Source organism: Lethenteron reissneri, chromosome 2 (assembly GCF_015708825.2).
Source record: "Lethenteron reissneri isolate LAM-NWPU_2019-01 chromosome 2, ASM1570882v1, whole genome shotgun sequence".
Lineage (NCBI taxonomy): Eukaryota > Metazoa > Chordata > Hyperoartia > Petromyzontiformes > Petromyzontidae > Lethenteron > Lethenteron reissneri.
This window is the reverse complement of record NC_083780.1, coordinates 10171068-10194847: the sequence shown is the minus strand read 5'-3', so window position 1 is coordinate 10194847 and position 23780 is coordinate 10171068. Positions and strand designations below refer to the sequence as shown.

Below are 23780 nucleotides of genomic sequence, written 5' to 3'. Positions count from 1 at the left end.
TAGGAGAGTGCGTGGAGGGGAGTGGAGTGAGATGAGAGGGGAGAGGTAGGAAAGTGCGTGGAGGGGAGTGGAGTGAGATGAGAGTGGAGAGGTAGGAGAGTGCGTGGAGGGGAGTAGAGCGAGATGAGAGTGGAGAGGTAGGAGAGTGCGTGGAGGGGAGTAGGGCGAGATGAGAGTGGAGAGGTAGGAGAGTGCGTGGAGGGGAGTGGAGTGAGATGAGAGTGGAGAGGTAGGAGAGTGCGTGGAGGGGAGTAGAGCGAGATGAGAGGGGAGAGGTAGGAGAGTGCGTGGAGGGGAGTAGAGCGAGATGAGAGTGGAGAGGTAGGAGAGTGCGTGGAGGGGAGTGGAGTGAGATGAGAGATGAGAGGTAGGAGAGGGCGTCGAAGGGAGTGGAGTGAGATGAGAGGGGAGGGGTAGGAGAGTGCGTGGAGGGGAGTAGAGTGAGGTGAGAGGGGAGAGGTAGGAGAGTGCGTGGAGGGGAGTAGAGTGAGATGAGAGTGGAGAGGTAGGAGAGTGCGTGGAGGGGAGTGGAGTGAGATGAGAGGTGGGAGAGTGCGTGAAAGGGAGTGGAGTGAGATGAGAGGGGAGAGGTAGGAGAGGTAGGAGAGTGCGTGGAGGGGAATGGAGTGAGATGAGAGGTGGGAGAGTGCGTGGAGGGGAGTGGAGTGAGATGAGAGGGGAGGGATAGGAGAGTGCGTGGAGGGGAGTAGAGTGAGATGAGAGTGAGAGGTAGGAAAGTGCGTGGAGGGGAGTAGAGTGAGATGAGAGTGGAGAGGTAGGAGAGTGCGTGGAGGGGAGTGGAGTGAGATGAGAGTGGAGAGGTAGGAGAGTGCGTGGAGGGGAGTGGAGTGAGATGAGATGGGAGAGGTAGGAGAGTGCGTGGAGGGGAGTAGAGTGAGATGAGAGGGGAGAGGTAGGAGAGTGCGTGGAGGGGAGTGGAGTGAGATGAGAGTGGAGAGGTAGGAGAGTGCGTGGAGGGGAGTAGAGCGAGATGAGAGTGGAGAGGTAGGAGAGTGCGTGGAGGGGAGTGGAGTGAGATGAGAGGTAGGAGAGTGCGTGGAGGGGAGTAGAGCGAGATGAGAGTGGAGAGGTAGGAGAGTGCGTGGAGGGGAGTGGAGTGAGATGAGAGGGCAGTGGTGGACAGACGAACAGTCGGACAAACGGTTGCATATAAAGTCGAATGGATGGGGGCGGACAGCCGGACGTATATCCCGTGCAAAATAAAATGTTAGCCTAGTAGCGGCCTTATTAAAACATTACGCGGAATTACGTTGGGAATCCAAACAGACTTAAACGCGATTAATTGTCCTTGCAGGGCGAGCGTTCTGCACAACACCTGCTGTCTCTTTATTTAGAAGCGGGGCCTATCATCAACAACAATATCCCTCTCACTCGCTCTCACTCGCTCGCTTCTCTCTCGCCTCACTGCCAGTGAGCACATGGCATGTATTTGCACGACAGGTGAGAGGGCATCTGAGCAGCCGATATCTCTTCTGCAATGGAGATCATCTCACCGTGTAGGCTCATTAATCAATTGCGTGTCTCTCCGCTGAGCCAATCGTTTGCAGGCCTCTGTCATTTCTAGATTTGAAGCTTTCGTGACTGCAAGGATTCATATTCTTAGGTTTTTTCGGTAAAGTCACGTGGGTAAAAAAATTAAAATTAATACAAGTAAAATAAAAATAAAATAAAAATCACGACGTTTCGGAGGCAACACAAGCTTCCGTCTTCAGGTGGAACCGTCACAGCACGATAGCTGGAATGCCCATCCACTTGATACAGCTATTGTGCTGTGACGGTTCCACCTGAAGACGGAAGCTTGTGTTGCCTCCGAAACGTCGTGATTTTTATTTAATTTTTATTTTACTTTCATTAATTTTAATTTTTTACCTACGTGACTTTACCGAAAAAAACCTAAGAATAGGCCTCTGTCACTCCGCTGCTGGATGAAGGCCTCCGCCAAGCCACGCGGGAGGGAGGTGGGCGGCGAGCGTTTCGGTGTCACTCGCTACCGATGTTGGCCATGGCCGGGGATCGAACTTTGGTGGCCGGGGTTCATAGCGCAGCACGCAAACCACCGCACCACAGCGCCAAACGCCGCACCACTGCTCGCCCCGTATGTGTGTTGATATATAATGTAGCGGTATAGTGAATACCATACCCTCAGTTTTTTCGATAAAGTCACGTAGGTAAAAAATGAAATTTTAATTAATAAAAATAAAATAATAAAAATCACGACGTTTCGGAGGCAACACAAGTCTCCGTCATCAGGTATATTTGCTGTATCAAGTGATACAGAAAATCTGGCTGTGACGGTCCCACCTGATGACGGAGACTTGTGTTGCCTCCGAAACGTCGTGATTTTTATTATTTAATTTTTATTAATTTTAATTTCATTTTTTTACCTACGTGACTTTACCGAAAAAACTAAGAGTATGAATCCTTGCAGTCACGAAAGCTTCAAATCTAGAAATAGTGAATACCGTTTCAATGTAGATTTCTACTTATGTCAAATAATATTTAGAACTTTCTTTGGATGCATGTACGCACGCTGAATTTCTATTGTGCTGCTCGCAGCCAACCGCGCTCATCGGTAGGTGCGCGGGGCGAGGACAACAAACTGAACACAAGAAGAAGCTCGAAAGGAGTGAGATGTTCAATCTCGATTTAAACGTGGACAGCTCCAAGCGCACAATGTGTCCCTTCTGTTGAGCATTTCCCCCACGTCACGTGACCACACGTTCACTCCAGGCCTCTCTCTCGCTCTCGAACCAACGACGACAACTCGTCCACGATGCTCCCTGGACGGTTGCTGTCGACCAACGGTGCCGGAATTTGCGTCGTCGTTTGTAGCTGTGCACGACCACTTACCGCAAACGCAGCCGGCGTCGCTCAGAGGTCGCAAACGGGTTTTGATTCCTTACCCGTACCCGTACCCGGCCACACCAGGGTCGCAAACGGGTACCCGTACCCGGCCGTACCCGTACCCTGCCCGTACCCGGCCGGGTACGGGTAGGGTACGGGTATCGGGTACCTGATTGCGACCTCTGGGATGAAGCCATGTTGCAGGCGCGGGTGGGTTGATTCTAGGAACTTGAATTGTGAGAAGAGACAAGACGTTGGGAAATGAGTGACAAACGGTTACTCACCAGTGACTCACAGCCTACCCGTACCCGTACCCGGCCGCACCAGGGTCACAAACGGGTACCCGTACCCGTACCCGGCCGGGTACGGGTAGCCGGGTATCGGGTAGGGTACGGGTATCGGGTACCCGGTTGCGACCTCTGGCGTCGCCAAATAATGGGTGAAAACAAAAGTTTGCGGACCGAACTGATTAACAATAAATCCACACATCACAAAATAGAATAATAATAATAATAATGGAATAACCATCAGCTCATTACGTGCGGCAGGTACCGACTCGGAATGATTGTTACATCGCAGGAACGTAGGCTGTCATCCAGCAGTGGATTGATGACGGCTTAAGGTGTACGCACGTTGAACTTCTTTCGCATCGCACGTAGCCAACCGTGCACATCGGTTGGCTACGGGGGAAGGACAACAAACTAAACACGAGAGGCAGTTCTAGAGAAAATGTTTTCAACGTCCAATACACAGGGTGGCTCATAGGTCTGGAATCATCGGGGAAAAAATAACGAATTCATATTTTGTTAATTGTTTTTTTTACCCTTTTATCTGGCAACAAAACTGACACCTTCTTTTTACAAGGAGTCATGATTGCATTGACCACAATACCTGCGGTCGGAATGCAAACAAAAAACACAACTTTGATAATGTATGCACTGTCCTTGAAATTGATTGGTCCACACCCGAGACAGCTTTTCTTAAGAGCCTAGTCTCACATGGTGTTGGACCAGATGAGTTGTGCGCCTTTTGGCGTCATCTAGTCCAACACCATGTGAGACTAGGCTTTAAGAAAAGCTGTCTCGGGTGTGGACCAATCAATTTCAAGGACAGTGCATACATTATCAGAGTTGTGTTTTTTTTTATTCCGACCGCAGGTATTGTGGTCAATGCAAACATGACTCCTTGTAAAAAAAAGGTGTCAGTTTTGTTGCCAGATAAAAGTGTAAAAAAAACTATTATATTTTGCTACTGGCAAAGGAGGTTCCAATGGTGAATTCACATGTTTTTTGCTTCTGCAGGCCCAAGATGTCTCTGAGTAAGGAAGAACGAGCCCAGATAATTCTACTCGTAAGGGCATCGAAGTCAGAGGGAGGTCGCTGTTGAATTTAACAGACTGCATCCAGACAGCGAGTCAATAACACAGAGCCGTGATTTTGCTATGATTCCAGACTCATGGGACACCCTGCAGATTGTCTAACAACCTTCCCGCTGACATGGCATGGGGTAGGCCTTCATCTAGCAGTGGATCGAGACCAAGGCCTGTGAAGGGTTGGGTCATGTTCTGCCAAGCGCTGCGAGACCTCTAACTAAAACTTGATCTCTATTCGCAGTCGTTTAGTTTGATGCAAATGAAACAAATAAAAACATTAGTTCTGAAGCTGACACCACCAAGAGCGAACAAACAATGGGAGGAAATCAAACCCAGAGAACGCTGGAACATAAATCCAATCAACAAGAAGAAGCAAAAACGGCGGCCTCCCCACCCACGACCCCCCCCCCCGCCCCCTCTTCTCGATCCTCGTGCGGCCAATTAATGCATCGGGCGAACGGAAAGACAAACAGCGGTCAGCAGCAGCAAGCAAGCAAGCAAGCCGCCACCGCTGACGACGAAGCCGCCAGCGACGATTCGTCCGGATGAGTAAAACGGAAAATACCGAAAAATGTGACGGGCGCAGAGCAAACACGCCCCGAACGCGCGGAGCGCCACGTTCCGACTAACAGGGCGAGAAACAATAAATACATGAGAATAGGTGTTAACCCTTTCTGGCGAGAGATGTTCAAACGCCAAATAGATGGCTATTTTGGGCAAAGAATCAAGTCCGCTTTTTTCTTCTTGGTTCTTTCGGTAAAGTCACGTAGAAGGGAAGTAATAAAATAATAAAAATAAAACATAATAAAATAATTCTCACGACGTTTCGGCCACAACGCAAGCAGCCGTCCTCAGGTGAAGAGGACGGCTGCTTGCGTTGTGCCTTTACCGAAAGAACCAAGAAGATGAATCCCTGCAGTCACAAAAGTTTTAAATCGAAAAATGAGAATAGGTTTTAACCCTTTCTGGCGAGAGATGTTCAAACGCCAAATAGATGGCTTTTTTGTGCAAAGAATCAAGTTCGCATTGACCGGTACTTGTGCTGAGCATGTTTGTGTGGTTAATGCAGACTTGATTCCCTGCAAAAATCTTCTATTTGGTGGTTGAACATCTTAACACCTATTCTTAGCTGTTTTCGGTAAAGTCACGTAGGTAAAAAATTAAAAATTAATAAAAGTAAAATAAAATAAAAAAATCACGACGTTTCGGAGGCAACACAAGGTTCCGTTTTCAGGTGGAACAGTCACAGCACGATAGCTGTGACTGTTCCACCTGAAAACGGAAGCTTGTGTTGCCTCCGAAACGTCGTGATTATTTTTTTTTACCTACGTAACTTTACCGAAAACACCTAAGAATATGAATCCTTGCAGTCACGAAAGCTTCAAATCTAGAATCTTAACACCTGTTTCATCGCCAGAAACGGTCAAAACCTATTCTCATTCTTCATACTTTGATACTAGCAACAAAAAAAGGTTCCATGATAAATAACATCGATGACAATTATCCACGGATTGCGTTTTTTTAGCCGAGCTGCTGCTGGCTGCTGCTGCTGCTGCTGCAAGGGATGGCTTCATTGCCTCTTCCCTCCTCCCACACGCTGGGTCGGTCATGTGGAGGTTGTTTGCTTTGTTCGTACTTTGCCACGCTTAACAGGTAAAAGGGCACGATCCTGGCGATACGAGAGAGAGAGAGAAGAAAAAAAACACGAGTCCGAGTGATTTGCTGCCCAATGGAGCGTTGAGGAATTGGTGCTTATTTACGTATGCTGAACTTCTTACGCACCATACACGTTAGCCAACCTTGCTGTTTAAAACTACGCTTTTATTTAATTTTAACCAGGTAAGGTGCACTGATTAATATAGTTATTTTTCACAAGCGACCTGGCTATTGCGAACGATAGCTCAACGACAGTGGCTTTACCACGTGGACATTTATTGTAGACGAATACACTTAAACGCGTGACGTTGATTCGAAATTTGGAGAGAAAAACCAGAGGACCCAGAGAAAAATCCACGCGACTACAGGGAGAGAGACACGCAAACTCCTGTATACCATCATCGTTAGACCTCCTTTGCCAGTACCAAAATATAATAATATGGGTTTCCCCCTTCTTTTTTAGCAACAAAACTGAAACAAAAAACATACTATGGTAATATATTATCATATATTATCATAGTATGTTTTTTGTTTGCATTTTGACTGCAAGTATTGTGGTTAATGCAGACATGAATCCTTGTAAAAAGGTTTCAGTTTTGTTGCCAGAAAAAAGGGGAAAACCCCTATTATTATTATTATTATCATCCTGTATACCAGGCGAGGTAGTTAACATCTCACCATCGTGGTGCTAATTGGAGGGGGAAAGTTTATTCATAGGAAACCCGCTGGTGACTTCCTGACAATGTTGTACCCCTTTTATCGACCCCACCCGAGGAATTATGAGCATGAGTCAACCCACACCCAGGATTTTAATTCGTAAGCGCTTCTAGTGGCTGCTAGGAGGTCACACGAACTAATTACACACAAACACGTGAAGTGAGCTGCCTTGCAGCGGTGTACTTGGTGAGCCGACCTGTCCTTGCAAATTCCAGATAGTTGCCGGTTTCGACGCCTACTCGCGACATCGAAATTGAAACAACGGTGCAAGTTTCTTAAATCGTTGCATTCGTGAAAAAAAGTTCCATTGGAATTGATTCGTGAACTTTTTGTAACGGGCAAATCGATTTTGAAAACGGTTACTGGCTTACCGGTCATAACAAAAAAAAAGTTAGTTTCCCAAACGTAAACAACTAATAAATTTGCTGAAAACATCTCCATATGCAGAGGACCGCAGAGCTTGGAGAATGTATTGGCAGCGCCGCCTCGCCGCTCGTCTGTGGTTTTTCTCCCGGCGCCTCCAAGTCGGTGTTTCTTGCTCGTCGAAAGCGAACGAATAAGGTGGCGGAACGGTGCACGTTCAAATCGTTACGATTACAGTGCAAGGATTCCTCTACTTACGAACATTCGACTTACGAACTTTCAGAGATACAAACAAACCCGTCCGTATGTCCAGTTGGCTGTTCGGATTGAGTCGTAAGTTGAACCGCTGTGCAATAGATGGCGGTGGTGGCATCTACACCTGCAGAACGTGAAGAACCGGTGGCATCTACATCTACAGGAGATGATACAACTTTAAAAGCCATTCCCCGTGTTTAGTGTACGTGATGTAACGACACGCTTGGAATCGACGGGAGTAAAGTTGGACTTGCGAACAAATCGACTTACGAACAGACCTCTGGACGCTAATTCGTTCGTAAGTAGCGGAGTCCCTGTATCAGCATGAGCCCACACACATGCGCATCTGCGATCGTGCGTGCTACATTTTCAAGCGTCGCGTAACATCTTGCGACGCCTTTGGCTTCTGTCGACGGCTTGACTGCTCAAACCAAACGCCGCTGCTAAACGTTTTTTTTTGCCTTGGGAAGGCCAATAAAGTCGCACGCCTATTTTATTTAGTTTTCACGTGAAGAGATGGACCTTTGTCTCGCGTGCGAAATATTTTACGACCACCGTGACACAATTACCCACGATCGTTCACACTCGAGCCAATAAGACATTTCTGCTTCCGATGCTGTAAATGTTTATGCTGCGAGGCTATCTGAACCGGTCCTGGGCCTCCCCTAGATCGACTCAGCGTCAAACGAGTACCTGGTGTGGTGCGTAAAACTCACCAATGGGGAGACAAAGGCGGCCGAGCGTGGTTGCTGGCTTCGGTGCGGGCGGAGGTGGTAGCTCACAGCACCCGCGTTATTGATTACGTGGCAAAGTAACAATTGCAAGGCAGATCGCACGTTGATGATGACGACGATGATGACTGGGGCTCAATAACAAACGGACCTTCAACTCAGCCACTCACTGCAGGGCCTGCCGGGGAAGGGGAGTGCTGTTAGCGAGCACCTGTTAAGGCCGGCACGGAAACACGACGGGGTGGAGTGGTGAACTAATGCGCAAATGTGATGCGGTGCCCTACATAAGCGTACTAGGTAGAGTAGAACCCAGAGGTCGCAACCGGGTACCCGATACCCGTACCCGTACCCTACCCGATACCCGGCTACCCAGTACCCGGCCGGGTACGGGTACCCGTAGACCGTGAGTCACTGGTGAGTAACTGTTTGTCACTCATTTCCCAACGTCTTGTCTCTTCTCACAATTCAAGTTCCTAGAATCAACCCACCCGCGCCTGCAACATGGCTTCATCCCAGAGGTCGCAATCAGGTAACCGATACCCGTACCCTACCCGTACCCGATCGGGTACGGGTAGGGTACGGGTACGGCCAGGTACGGGTACCCATTTGCAACCCTAGTGCGGCCGGGTACGGGTACGGGTAAGGAATCAAAATCTGTTTGCGACCTCTGGTAGAACCCCTCTTGACGACGTTGATTGGTTCCGCTAAACCTGTCGTTAAGTGATTTGGTCGTTAAGAGAATATAGGGAATACACGTAAAAGGCTTAATCCGTACCGATAGCAACCAAAGCTCACCTTTGTCACCCGAAAACGTACTTTATAATGTTTAAACAGTGGATATTAATAGATAGAGATACTAACAACATTATAAACACGTAATATTAAAATAAACACGGTTAATAAATGCATTAATTAATATTTACTGTACCTATAACAGCCCCATCGTTAACAGGGGAACGGTCAGGAAAGTGAACACATTGGACTCTATGGAGGCCCTACACCACTATACACTACACTATACACTACACTACTATACACTACACTATACACTACTTTACACACTACACTACTATACTACTATACACTACACTATACACTACACTACTATACACTGCACTATACACTACTATACACTACACTACTATACACTACACTATACACTACTTTACACACTACACTATTATACTACTATACACTACACTATACACTACACTACTATACACTGCACTATACACTACTATACACTACACTATACACTACGCTACTATACACTACACTATACACTACACTACTATGCACTTAACTCAACACTACTATACACTACACTATACACTACACATTGGTCTCTATGGAGGTCCATAGTTAAGCGATTAGTCACTAACAGGAGTTCTACCGTATTAATTTTAGGCCGAGTCAACCTCGAGGAAGGCAAAACAAATACAAAGTGCCACTGACGATTGGGCATTACGGGCCAGTCAGCCTGCGGCTTCCTGTTGTCCATTGCGACTTTGACAGCGTGATGTGTTGCCTTGCTGCTTGGCATCCTGGACCTACGGGAACTGTGCTCAGCAAACGCGATCACCAAAATACTCGCAGCGCAGTGCGCTAACCGCTGCGCCACCGCTCCCCCCCCCGCCCCCACTCACCACCACCTTCCCCAACTCTACCCCCCCCCCCCTGACAATTCCACTTTAAAAAGTAACTGTGCAAAGTGTCAAAGTGTGCGCGGACGGTTCGTGTGGAACGGTCTCAGAAATAAAAACGTGGCTGCTCTTAAATCTCGAAACACTTTGTGGACAACTTGTCCAATGCATAAATTAATCCATTCGGTCTTAATATAAGCCACGCTCCGTGACAGATGTATGTGGGTGGTGGTGGTGGGGGGGGGGGCACGACGGGTGGTACGGTTCGCAGTGAAACCACTGCAGCCTATGGTGTTGCACCCGATTCAAGAGCCGAATGGCTCACAGGGCTAAACCTAATAAATGAAACTTGAAACTTGAAATACCATATGTGATTTTTGTTTGTTTGTTTAAACCATCAGCATCAGAATCTGTATTTAGACTGGAGGAATCCGATGATCCATGAAGCTCTTTTTCACAGATGTTCCAGTGTAGGCGGGTCATCGTAGTGCTAGCCAGGCAGGATTATACCACTGCTGGATGAATGCCTCTCCCCAGGGAGTTGCAATATCTCACTGTCACAATCAATCCATCCAAAAGGCCTAAACAAAATCAGTGAAATATAAGAATAGGTTTTCCCCCTTTTTTCTGGCAACAGTGAAGATAATATCAACCATCTCAGATTTTCCCATGACATCAACGTCATCCTCAATTGTTATAAATAACGACCAAAGGGAAATTATTTCAAGGGCAATGCTTGATGAACTTGTACGTATATTGATGTTATGTATGCGCGCTGAACCTCTTTCGCACCGTACGTAGCCAAAGGTGCTAACCGGAGGCGCGGACGTAAGAAAGAAGGCTGCGATGTTGGGCTCAAGTTAAATGCATTCGCGAAGCAGAAAAAAAACACGTTCACGAAGGTCGCGAAACAACCGGAGGCATCTGTCGCAGGGACACACAGCCGGTAAACACAGCAGAGTGTGTGGGCACCTCGGGCAGTGGCGGACCGGGATGGAAGAGATGAAATTCAGCAACTTAAAATGAACAGCAACAACAGCCGATGATGTTCAACGCACATCGATCGGCCCTGCATTATTACCGAACGATTGTTTCACAAATGATGACTGTGGGCGAGATCGCCGAGTGAGAAAAATGTAAATGTGTCTTCTTGGTTCTTTCGGTAAAGTCACGTAGAAGGAAAATAATGAAATAATAAAAATAAAACATAATAAAATAATTCTCACGACGTTTCGGCCACAACGGAAGCAGCCTTCTTCAGGTGGAGAACAGGTCTGTCGAGAAGGCAGACTCTGTCGAGAAGGCAGACTCTGCCTTCTCGACAGACCTGTTCACCACCTGAAGACGGCTGCTTGCGTTGTGGCCGAAACGTCGTGAGAATTATTTTATTATGTTTTATTTTTATTATTTTATTATTTTCCTTCTACGTGACTTTAGCGAAAGAACCAAGAAGATGAATCCCTGCAGTCACGAAAGCTTTAAATCGAAATGTAAATGTGTGTCGTATACCCTCATCCACCCGACAGAGCTAAGCAAATAAAAAAAATAAAGCTATCACAGCAGCACTACTGGTGTTGTTGGAGAGGTCCACTCACACACATTTAACATTTAACACTCATTACACACAAAGAGTTCGCTACAAATAAACCACAATACCTTGCTGATCTCGTAAAGGAGTATAAACCATCACGCGAACTTGCGGCAGCAGCAGCGGCTTTTAGTTAACCACCGAAGAAAGATGGTCACCGCAAAGCACGCTTTCAGATGCGCTTCTACGGCCGTCGGGAATGCTCTCTTTCCGATATTCGGAAGCCACTGCAGCTATGCGCTTTGAGAATCATCTAGATTGAAAACGAATTTCTTTAGAGCTGCTTTTTGTGTTTAGTTTGTTGTCCTTCACCTGCACCTCCGATTAGCACGGTTTACGGTTGACTACGTACAGTGCTGAAAGAAGTTCAACAAACATAAATAGTCCTGGTCTTTTCCGTTCTCACCTGGCGAAACAAAATAAACGAACGATGGGGGAAGATTTGAGCAAGTTAAAACATTAGCCTAACCCTTCTGGAGCGGTGAAAATAAGCAACCTCCAGGATGCCATTTTCAGAGGCCCAAATAAACAAACAAACAAACGAAACGTGTTTCTCGTATAGTTCTTGTTGAAAACATAGACTCGGCTATATCTGTGGCAAAATTTCAGCAATCTAGCCCCCAACTTAGAACATCGTGAGAATTGACACGGGCCAGCCACGATCGTCCGCGTGTATCCGACACCGTTTATGCAACGGCACCGGTGGTGTTGTTTTTGCACCACGCGACATTCAATCAAAAGCTGGGAACGTCTGCTGACTCAAAACAACTTTTGGCGTTCTCCATTGGCAACTCCCTTACAAGGCCAGCGATGGGGGAAATTCGACATTCCCATGACAGCCTCTTCCAGAGGGCTCTCCGTAGGAAACCCCCACTCTGTCGACTCAACGGCAGACGGTTAATTGAAAAGTGCTTTGGATACTCTCGCACTGCGGGCGCGTTGCAAAAATACACGGCGTGAAACCGGACGCCTATTGTGCGTATTATATTTTCCATCAACGGCAAACGGGGATGGCATCTTAAGAGATAGCTACGCATCTCAAACAGCCAGCCCTCCCCGCCTACCACGTTCCTCACCACCACCAGCACCACCACTCCGGCCGGCTGGCTGCAGCCAACTCTGTATATTGAACTTCTTTCGCACCGAACGTAGCCAACCGTGCTAATCGGATCTCCCAAAGAGTGAGCGGCACGCAATCGAATGGTTGCAATTGCAAAGGTATTTTGCGGGGTTGGGGGGAGGTGGGGATGACTCAGCCCATCATCCCTTTGGGGTCGATAAAATGAGCACCGTTCGCTGTAGGGAAATCAACAGTAGCTGTGGTATTAGTGGACTATCCCCTGGCAAGGGAATGTGGAATTTCCATCACCGGCTCCACAGGGGCTGTAAACAGCAGCGGGGCACCGAAAAAAACATCGCTTTGACTTTTGACCACCGCCACGACCGCCACCACCGCCACACTGGCCAACGTCCCCCCACACATCGCAAACAAACCTCAGCGAGGTCCCAGCTTGGTTTGTTTAAAAAAGCGCTCAGCTCAGCAGAGGGGCGCAAGCCAGGAGCCGCATTATTTTAGCAGGTGGTGGTGGCGGCGGCGGCGTTGGTGGCGCGCGCGTGTTTGCGATGTTACGCCTCGTCGCAGAGAAACGAGTGTTGCGTTTCATTAGTCCGCGCGTGATGTATCGAATTGCATACAGTAAAGGCCTTCTCGCTATTCATAGTCGCGGCGCTTATCGCGGACCAGACGGGCGAGGCTTTTGCGCATGCAGGGGGAGCGTTCTATGGCAAGAAAGCAGATCGAGCGAGAGAGCGAGACTTAAAATAATATAAAAGTGAAAAAGTCACGCCAACAGTCGCATCTTTGTGACAGGTGCTCGCCAAAGCTCCGGCAAGGAATGTTAAAATTAGGGGCTGCGAAACGGCACTGTTTGGACGTGGAAAAGCCCCTTGGAATTAAGGGTGATAAAACGACAAACGCGCTTTCATTCCTAAGACCACCCAATGTCAGTGGACAAAAAGATCGCAGAGTTTGGATTCTCAGCGGCACCTTTATTCGAGGATCGTTCAAGGTTAACGAAAAAATTGTTAAAATGTTTGGGCTTTTTTTCTTTTCTCAAACGATCACGGAAAGCAGTTCCCACCTTCCGTTCACAGCCCTGAACCAGTGGTGGCAATTCCCCATTCCTCTGGTGGGGGTGAGTCTATCCATAGGGCACAACTGCTATTTTTTCCGCACAAAAGTTGTTCAAATGAAGTACATAGAAGTGACATGAATTAACATTTTTTTCGAAGGTGTTTCTCTGCTATAGGCACCACATTCTCAAGATCATAAGATGCTCTGGTTGCACTCCAAATTTGTGTCCGTTACTGAAATGATAATGCGGTCACACACATACACAGCTACCAGATTCATAGACGCACCTCTCCAACTTTTGCTTTAAAATAACCTGGAGATTAGGGATACGCGTTTGTCCCGTCAGCGATGCAGTGCCCCGGTGCCAAAAGCGTAGAATTCTTTGCGACAAGCACGCGGCCATCTTAGGACATCAGCTTTCACATCCTCTCGTCGTTACGTTCATTTGAAAATCTTTTTCGGGACGCTTATAAAAAAAACACACACACACGTACGCTTGTGCACGGCAGACCACGGCATCACTGAACCGGTTACAGCCCCTTGTAAAGAGAATCAGCTGTGTTCACACTTCCATGCGATACAAACTCCTCCCCCCCCACACAGAATGTCACAAGCTGCTGGCCGCCATCATGGAAATTACCCAGAATGCTTTGGCCAGCTGTGACGACGCTGCACACGCGAGTTGCCAGTCGACGGCCGCTACCACTCCACACACAGCGGTTCAGTGATCCGTCTCTCTTTCATATACAAACTCAGCATTGCTTTTTTGTTGTTCCGTTGTACAAGGTCCGATGTTTTGGCTGGAGTGCTCTTGCCAATAATATAGGGCAAACTGGTGGCAGCATTTGTTTGAGAAGCCAGATTCTGCTGATGAGACCCAGGATGTCAACACCAGTCCACACTTTGCTTGCTCGAACAAATACTGCTAGATAATATTGGTGTGGAAAGCCAATAGGTTGTTGGACTAAAACACAATTTTTGTATCTACATGGAGAGACAGAACGGAGGCCCGATTCTAAATCTCCATCTTTTATCAACCTCCAATTATAAGTATGGGCAAACGTTAAACAACCCTCATATTGAAAAGGCCAATGAAGCTGTACGGTATGAATGAAAGTTGCGGATAATAATTATAATTACAGATAATTACAGGCAATAAAAATCACGACAAACTATACAAGTCTTGGCCTAGCGAAACACACACTCGTCCTGTGCAATGGGGGAAAAAAACGTGTGTATGTAATGGGAATCAAAGTTTAGTTTTGAGCGGGAAAAAAAGAAAGCAGATGGACTCGAAATGGTGACGCGAGGAGGCCGTCAAAGGATTTGGTTGTCACCCCGAGCGCGGGTAACTCGATGCATTCTCACACGAAAATATGTTTTCGTTTCTCAAAATGGCGTTCGTGTTCACCCGGCCAATGTCACCGTTCCATGGCATTCCGACGGCGAGGTCAAGTCACAGTTGAGGCCACTGACTCTCTCGTCGGGGGTTTTTGTCCGTGCACCCCCCCCACCCCCCGCCCCACCCCATGTCACACTGCGCCGCCATTACTCGAGCCAATTAGGCATCTTACCCAACGCCGGACGGAACTAAATCATGCTTTGTGTTAACCCTTCCCCATTTTGATGACGTACGCGCGCGCACGTACACGCACGTACGCGCACGTCATCGGTTTGTCTTCCGAATCCGTGTGGCACTGGAGTGAATCGGTGAGTGATCGATCGGGAAAGTGCTAATGAAACACTTGAACACCTCTTCTTGGTTCTTTCGGTAAAGTCACGTAGAAGGGAAGTAATAAAATAAATAAAATAAAACATAATAAAATATATTATATTATTTTATTATATTATATTATTTTATTATATTATTATATTATTATTTTATTTTATTATGTTTTATTTTTATTATTTTATTACTTCCCTTCTACGTGACTTTACCGAAAGAACCAAGAAGATGAATCCCTGCAGTCACGAATGCTTTAAATCGAAACTTGAACACCTTTGTCAACAACACAATGTCCACCGCACAATAGGTGACGTTTCTCGGTAATGACCGAATCGTCATAGCACATCTGTATATCTACATCGGCTCAAGCCATCGGTAAATGAAAGGACGTTGTAACCGTATACTCTGCATTGTTCAAGCAGTTTTAATAATGATACAGAGCAAGGAGGCGGCGCACGGATCCGATCCACGCGCCAGCAAGCAGTGTTGGTGGATCACACAAAGCATTTGGCCAAACGTCCCGGCGCAGGACCGCTCCTGAAAATGAGTCTTGAGACTCAGCGAGGCTTTCGTGGGATTATTATGGATAATTAAAGGACGTTACGCACCATGTTCTCCGCACTGCTAAAGCAATTTCAACAACGATACAATATCCACCAGTTTATAAAACGCTTAAAAAAGGACGCTATAAATGCGCCTCAAAGTTTGGCGTCATTTGCCAAGAAAATTAATAAGAATGTTTTATCTTTGGGAGCATACGGCACGACGGAGGGCCGTCTTCCCGAAGATCATTTTGAACGTGCCCCTTTAAAAACCGGGAGGGGGGGGGAAGAGAGGTCTTCTAATTCTAAACGATTACATTAAAAGGTAAAGTCACGTAGAAGGGAAATAATAAAATAATAAAAAGAAAATATAATTCAATAAAATAAAATAATTATTTTATTATGTTTTTTTTATTTTAATAATAAAAAGAAAACATAATAAAATAAAGTAATTATTATATTATGTTTTATTTTTATTATTTTAGTCACGTAGAAGGGAAATAATAAAATAATAAAAATACAACACAATTAACTAATTATTTTATTTTATTATGTTTTCTTTTTATTATTTTATTATTTCCCTTCTACGTGACTTTACCGAAAGAACCAAGAAGATGAATCCCTGCAGTCACGAAAGCTTTAAATCGAAATTTGAAATTAAAAGGCTTATCCCGGGCGGTAATAGTCGCTTCCTGGGTTTGGCGATTTCTTTGAAGTAAAAAAGAAAAGGTTACGACCGACAACCGGCTGACGGAGGCCGTGCGTGGCCGTGACTCTGCAGCGCACTCACCCTGCAGCTGCTCCTGGACATCTCCAGCTGGCGCCAAAGGAACAAACGACTTCACCTTCACCGGCACGGCCCTCTGCTCAGACGCTGGGCAACCTACCTCGCGGTAAATCACAGACGAACAAACACATGCACTTTTATTCGTATTCATATGAACTTTAACCAAAATTATTCTTTCCTCTCGTCACCAGAGACAAGGTGACCGTTCGTCCCTCCCCGCCGCCCCCCGTGCGTTAGAGAACGGCCCACAGAAGCGGATGTCGCAGAACCATTTTCTGAAGATTTCAGTTTCTTAGCGACCTTTTTATCCACACTCGGGGCGATGCAAATTTCCTACCCACCCTGCAACGAAGAAATGTATATCGCATGGCGGTCGAAACAGCGTTTGCATTTTTTTTTTTACTTTCAGAGAAAAGGTGTACTAACTATATAACAATTTTTATTTTATCAGGTAAGGCCCACTGAACTTCATAGATTTTTTTCAGAAGCGACCTGGCCACAAATGGTAACTCAACTAAGTGGCTTATCATGATGTGGAAATATATATCAGCCAAATACTTTAAACGCATTTTGATTCTAAATGTAGAGGGAAAAACGGGAGGACCCGGAGAAAAATCCACGCGACCATGGGGATTGGGATCGAACCCACGACCTCCTGTATACCAGGCGAGGTAGTTAACATCTCCCAACCGGTGGCGTCTTGTAGCTCTGAGAGCCAATACCCTAGACCATTACGATTCATCGTTTGTGCATTTTCCCCACACACAGCCTCTCGCGACCGATATTCCGACTGGCGTTTTAAGTTGCTTGTTTTTCAACCTCAGCTGGAAAAACGCCCAAAATCACCCGAATAACGACGCTCCACAGCGGCGTGTGCACGCTCACCGTCTTGCTCCGACCTGGACAGAGCCTCCAGCTTGCGCTGCTTTAACGAGTCGACCACGTCGGCGAGGCAGGTTTTGCGACGTTCCGGAGTTCCTGACACAGCGCCAGCAGCAGCGACAGCGGCCGCGGCAGCGGCGGCGGCGGCGGAGTTCCCATCCTCGGCTCGCTCGTCCGCGACGGCGCCTCCGTCCGCCGGCTCCTCCACTACGGGACCTCTGCCACGCGGCCACCGTTCCTCCGCGACGGGACCTCCGTCCCCGGGCTCCTCCGCGAGGAGCTCTCTGGCGTGTGGCCACCGCTCCTCCGCGACGGGGCCTCCGTCCGCGTGCTCCTCTACAACTAGAACCCTGCCACGCGGCCACCGCTCCTCTGCAACGGGACCTCTGCCTCCCAGCTCCTCCGCGAGGAGGCCTCCTCCCACAACGGTGCGCCACCTCTCCTCCGCGACAGGGCTCGGCAGCCCGCAACCGTCTTTCTCTTCCGCCCTGGGGTTCCTGACGGAGCGGAGGCGCGGCGACAGAGGAAGAGTAGGAAGAGGAGGACTCCTTCTCTTGGCCTCGGAGGCTGAGTAGGCGCCCTCCTCCTCCTCCGAAGAAGAATCGGCGTGGAACACTCGCTTGCGCGGATCACCGCCTCCTCCGTTGCTTCCGCCGCCGCTGGCGCCGCCGGCGTCGAACGGCGTGGGCTGGTCGGAGCCGTTCTCTGCCGACGGAACCTCCACCACGGGGCCTCTGCCATCCGGTGACCAGCGGCCGACCAGCAGGTGCTGCATCTTGAGCTCCACGTCCCCGCACGACCGTGGCTCCGCGGCAGAGCTCCACCGTGGGGCTCGCTCCGCGTCCAGGCCTCCGCGAGGGGAACCGCGTTTCGCCTGCGCGCGTCGGAGGCGTGAAAGTAAATCACCACGGCAACGTCGATTATTTACCCGTTTCAATGCCACCATCATCGTTGTCGTCGTTACGATGAGCAGCAGAAAAACATCTATCCACTGCTGGATGAAGGCCAGCCGCAAGCTGATGCGATTTCTCAATGTCACGTGATGCGAAAATCCATCTCGGCTACTGCACACGAGCCAATTTCATCGCTCCATCTCTGTAGTAGAGCCTGGCTGCAGGAGGCTCCGTCTCCCGTGTAGTAACTAGACCAGAGTGGAGGACGAAGACTTTGGCACGGCATGGAAAAGGAAGAGAAAAAGGAAGAAGAGATGTCGAGAGAGAGAGGGAGGAAGAGCGAGGGAATGATGGAGAGCGAGGATAGAAGGAAGTTGGCAAATCCCTTGCATGTGGGAGCACGTGGTTTCTCCTCCCGGAAGTGTCCTCACCTCCGCGGTGGGGCTGCCGCGGGTTTCCTCCGTGGTGCGCGCGTGTCCAGGGCTCCACTCCATCAGCGTGTCCCGCTCCGCCGTGGGGACCGGGTCCTCTCGCGGAGGTGGCGACGCTGGCACAACCCGGCTGTTTCCCACGCCGCCGCCCTGGTGAACGCGGCACATGGGTTTGGGTTTGAACTTTTTTCTGTCTCGACGCGGTTGAGATGAGAGCCGCGACGGTCAGTCGGTCAAATCGACTAACCCTATTCCCGTTCTGATGACGTACATGTACGTCATCGGAATGAAGCTGGAAGAAAAGGTAAAATAACTTTATCGGTACCAAGGCTCCCACGAGGCCATGTAGGAGGCCGTGTGGCACAGTCTGACGCCATCTATCATGGAGTGCAGTCGTGTCGCTACGGGTTCTCTGCGGTGAGTACAATGTCTTTAAAACCAATGGCGCTACAACTCTATAAATAAAAAGAACGTCGAGCCCGCTTGCGCATTTAAAGATGCAGCGGTGAACGGGACACCCCACTCTGCAACTTGCAGGGTGCGATGTCACGGTAGTGGCGATAAGAGAGTGACCAGGAGGTGACCAACTGCCCGGTGAGTGAGCGAGCGAGCGATTGGAGTGAATCGGTGAGTGGCCGATCGTGAATCGCCCCAACTCGCGGCTTTACCCCGAGTTCCATGGAGTGCAGGAGGTAGGAGCTGGACACTCCACCCGAAATATGACAGCAGCACGACTCAAGCGCTGGCCCAACGTGCGCTTCGTATGTGAATGGATGTTGAACCGGTGCATGCGGTCGTTCGTGCGTGATAGAGTCAAACCATCCGATCAACGCATCGTGGCTGGCTGAAAACAACGCGTGTGTGCAACATCGCAACATCGCAACATCGCCCCCCCAACTCTCAAACTACCGCAGGCTACCTCCATACTCGTCTCTGACAACGTATGTACGTTTGAACTTCTTTCGCACCACACGCAGCCAGCCGTGCTAAAGTCGGTGGTGCGGGAAACAACAGTAGTCATAACTGTTTGGAGGCGAGTTAATTACATGGTGGAATACTCTGGCCCCTTAAAAATTGCAGCCGCCCTCCCTCTCCCCCACCACCACATCCTGCCGCCCGAAAATGAGACACGTGAAGAGTCCGATGACACCAATAACGTCATCAAACCGCCCCCCCCCCCGCGTCACCTCCCGTCCAGCGGCACAAGAGGTGTACACTTGTGTTCTGTTTTTCAAATATTTCCGCGCTATCGGGCAAATGGAACCGTTAGTCGGTCGAGGAGTCAACGACTTGAGTAGTCGGATGACAGCCCAGCTCTCGAAGATGCAATTGACACACCGAGGGGGCGATCGGTGCAATGATTCAGGGTTGCGATTGATAGCACCTCTAGCAGAGGTCGCAAACGGGTTTTGATTCCTTACCCGTACCCGTACCCGGCCGCACCAGGGTCGCAAATGGGTACCCGTACCCGGCCGGGTACGGGTAGCCGGGTATCGGGTAGGGTACGGGTATCGGGTACCCGGTTGCGACCTCTGACCTCTAGTGGCTGCAGGAGCGGCGTGAAAGCGTTCCATAGAACGTCCACGGAATGGAAAATGAGGTTCCTTCTTCGTGCGGTCTGAAGCCTACATGGCCAGCTCAAGAATAAGTATGAGTCGACGCATTAAGTCGACAATTAGATGCATCAGTCCGTTCGCACAAATGTCTCTCGTCGTTTAAACACACCGCGTGATTTTTCCTGCGGGTCCTAAGCTGCGCGTTATGAGCTTAAAGCTTTGTGAATGAGATTTAAAGAGAGAGGAAAAAAAAGGCTTTGAAATCGCAGACAGTTTCTCCGTCGCATTTCTCAGAGGTCAAAAGTCAAAGTGATTTCCTGCTCAAACATGAGCGCCGAAGCACTTGGCGCTCATCTCCCGCGCACAGCCCCGAGCTCGACCGACCGCGTCTGGTTTCGGATTGACGACGTCCGTGGTCGGCAAGATGCCGGCGTGGGGTTTGTGTTCAGGGCGACATGAACACGCCGTACTGGTGGGGGGTCACCGTGGGAAAGGGGCTCACCCTCTCCCACCCAAGATCGCCGGCGTAACAGTGGCACAAAGCGGACGTCCAGAATCAACACCTCATTCAAACATCGCATTACATCTCGATTCCTCCTCCTCCTCGAAAACACTGGTGGAACCATCAACAGCATCAGAAAATTCATCGGAGGCTGATGCTGTGTGTTGAGCTTCTTTTACACAGTACGTAGCCAACCGTGCGAATAAGAGGTGCGGGGGGGGGGGGGCAAGGACAACAAACTGAACACAAAAAACAGTTGTAAAGAAATGAGTTTTCAATCTAGATTTCAAAGTGCATAGCTCCAGTGGCTTCCTAGTATCGGAAGGAAGCGCGTTCCAGATGGCCGCGGAAGTGTATCTGAAAGTGCGCGATGCAGTGACCATCTGTAAGGAGATGCTGCACATCACCTTTATAAAAACAGAAAAATTAAGCCATAGTCGTTCGATTGTGGCCATGCAAACCTAAACCATGGACCAAATAGTCGACCCGTAGAGACCCATGAACATCCACGGAGACATACAGAGACACACAGACGACCATGAAAATACACAGAGGTACAAAGGGACACATACAGACCCAAAATATACATAAAAAATTTGCCACGGGAGTGAGATTGTGGCCATGCAAACCTAAACCATGGACCAAATAGTAAACCCGTAGAGACCCATGAACATCCACGGAGACATACAGAGACACACAGACACACATGAAGATACACAGAGGTACAAAGGGACACACAGAGACCCAAAAAATACATTAAAGATTTGCCACGGGAGTGAGCTTGTGGCCATGCAACACAAACTCAGGACCCACAGAGTAAACCCACTGTGGCCTGCACTCCTTCGATGGAGGAGGAACGCTGTCATGAAGCCCTCTCGCCTTGGCTAGCAAACCTCTACATTTGCATTCATCTCTTGAACATATTACCACGCGCAGGAATAGAATAGCCCGGAGCTAACTTGACGGATATTCCACATTCCTACGGGGGAGGGGGGGGGGGGTTGGCGAGCCTATCCATAGGCCAACTACTGTTGACCTCCACACAGAGTGGTGGATATTTTATCGACCCTGGAGGGATGATGTGCCGAGACAACCCCCCACCCCTGCACGACCAGGATTCGATACTCACTGGGTCACCTGGTCGGTTACATTAGTACGCTCACACATGTCTGTGCTTATTCTTAGGTTTTTTCGGTAAAGTCACGTAGGTAAAAAAATTAAAATTAATAAAAGTAGAATAAAATAAAATAAAAATCACGACATTTCGGAGGCAACACAAGCTTCCGTCTTCAGGTGGAACCGTCACAGCACGATAGCTGTATCATTTTATTTTTATTTTTTTACCTACGTGACTTTACCGAAAAAACCTAAGAATATGAATCCTTGCAGTCACGAAAGCTTCAAATCTAGAATGTCTGTGCATATTTATGAGTGTGTATATACATGTACAAAGACAAAGATCCCCCCGTATAGCCCTTAACAGACTCGGGGCAAGTGCTGTTCGCGAGCACCTACGAAGGCCGGCACGGCGTACGATGGAGTGCATGGCCAGAAACACGCCAGGCCGCCTTTGTCTCCCCTTTGCTCATGCTATACACACATCGCGCCGCGTACTCATTTAAGGCCGAGATGACCTAGGGGAGGGAGGACCCTGTAACGTTTGAGGTTATATTCGTCACGGTCGTGATCAGGAACCGAACTCGCGTCACCAGGTTCAGTAGCGCAGCGGCGCTAACCTACTGTCCCACCACTCCCCACATCCTTAACACGCTGTTAGGGCAAGCTCTGTTAGTGAGCACCTATGAAGGCCGGAACGGTACACGAGGGGGTGGGTGGCCAGCACCACGCCCGATCGCCTTTGTCTCCCCAGTAGCAATATTTACACACTGCACCAGGTACTAATTTGAGGCTGAGTCGACTTAGGAGAGGCCCAGAACCGGTTCAGATGATCGTCAGCACTGGCGTTGCTAGGTTCGTAGCGCAGCAGCACTAACCGCTACACCACCGCTCCCCACATACACACACAGACACACACGTGTAAACACATAGCGTGCATAAACAGAAACACACAAAGCACACTGTCGCGTTAAAGCGAGTCGCGGGGTGTTGCTCTCGAAGAGCATCACGGCACGCACAGAGTCTCCCTGTAGCAACTTGGCAGCCAAGTGAAGTAAGTGTAAGAGAGAGCGAAAAAAGAATTACTTAAAATAATACGCGGAGTAATAATGAAATAACACACAAAAATAACCCGAAATTACTATTTTTTTTCTGGAAAAAATCAACGCAGCGCGTGTCAGAGGGCCGACTGTGAAAGACTCAATCAGTGGCGTTTCTCCGCTTTATTTCATTTTTTCCCCCCCTACTTTTTTTTTCCACGGACCGTTAAAACAAAGGGTTCTCTCTCTTTTTTTTGAGAGAGGTGGTTGGTGGTGGCTTGGGGTTCTGGGAGCACAGGGAGGGGAGGGCAGGGGTGGGGGAGGAGGGGGCGGGCGGGCGGGCGGGCGAGAGAGGGCACAGGGGAGGAGATGGGAGGGTAGGAGAGGGGAGGGGTAGGGGCAGGGTGGGGGAGGAGAGGGCAGGGTGGAGAAAGGGGGCAGCTGGAGAGGGGAGGGGGTATGGGAGGGGTAGTGGAGGGGAGGACAGAGGAGGGGAAGAGGCAGGGCGGGGAGGGCAGGGCAGGGAGCAGTGTCAAGGGCAGCAGTGGAGAGAGGGTGGCGGTGGGGTGGAGTCACGGTGGGAGGGTCAGGGAGCGGTGGCGCAGCGGTTAGCGCGCTGAGCTGAGCTATGAACCCGGCGGCCCGAGTTCGATTCCCGCTCACGGCCACCAACGCCCAGTGACGATTATCTGAATCGGTCCTGGACCTCCCCCTAGGTCCACTCAGCCTCAAATGAGTACCTGTAAGCGGTGTGCAGTAAGCATCGCCACAAGGGAGACAAAGGCGGCCGGGGCGTGTGGTGCTGGCTACCCCATCATCGTAGGTGCTGCCGCTCGCTAACAGCACTTGCCCCAACAGTCCGTTGAGGCTATACGGGATCTTCGTCTTTGGTGGGTGGTGGTGGGCCAAATTTTGGGTGAGCGGCGTGGCGAGCAATTTTTTTTTTACATTCTTTAAAATTACGCCACGGAAAATAGAAAC

At 49.0% G+C, this 23780-nt stretch overlaps 1 protein-coding gene across 1 annotated transcript in view; it reads right to left on the bottom strand.

The window, feature by feature from the left end:
- The window catches only part of LOC133343074 (transcription factor SOX-5-like), an 85862-nt gene that overhangs the window by 49591 nt on the left and 12491 nt on the right, over positions 1 to 23780 (bottom strand). The window contains exons 4-6 of the mRNA XM_061552555.1: positions 18586 to 18735; positions 17265 to 18135; positions 16383 to 16475 (exon numbers count right to left, since the gene is read on the bottom strand). Of these exons, the coding sequence (XP_061408539.1) occupies positions 16383 to 16475; positions 17265 to 18135; positions 18586 to 18735 (1114 nt within the window). The remainder of the gene's footprint in view (positions 1 to 16382; positions 16476 to 17264; positions 18136 to 18585; positions 18736 to 23780) is intronic.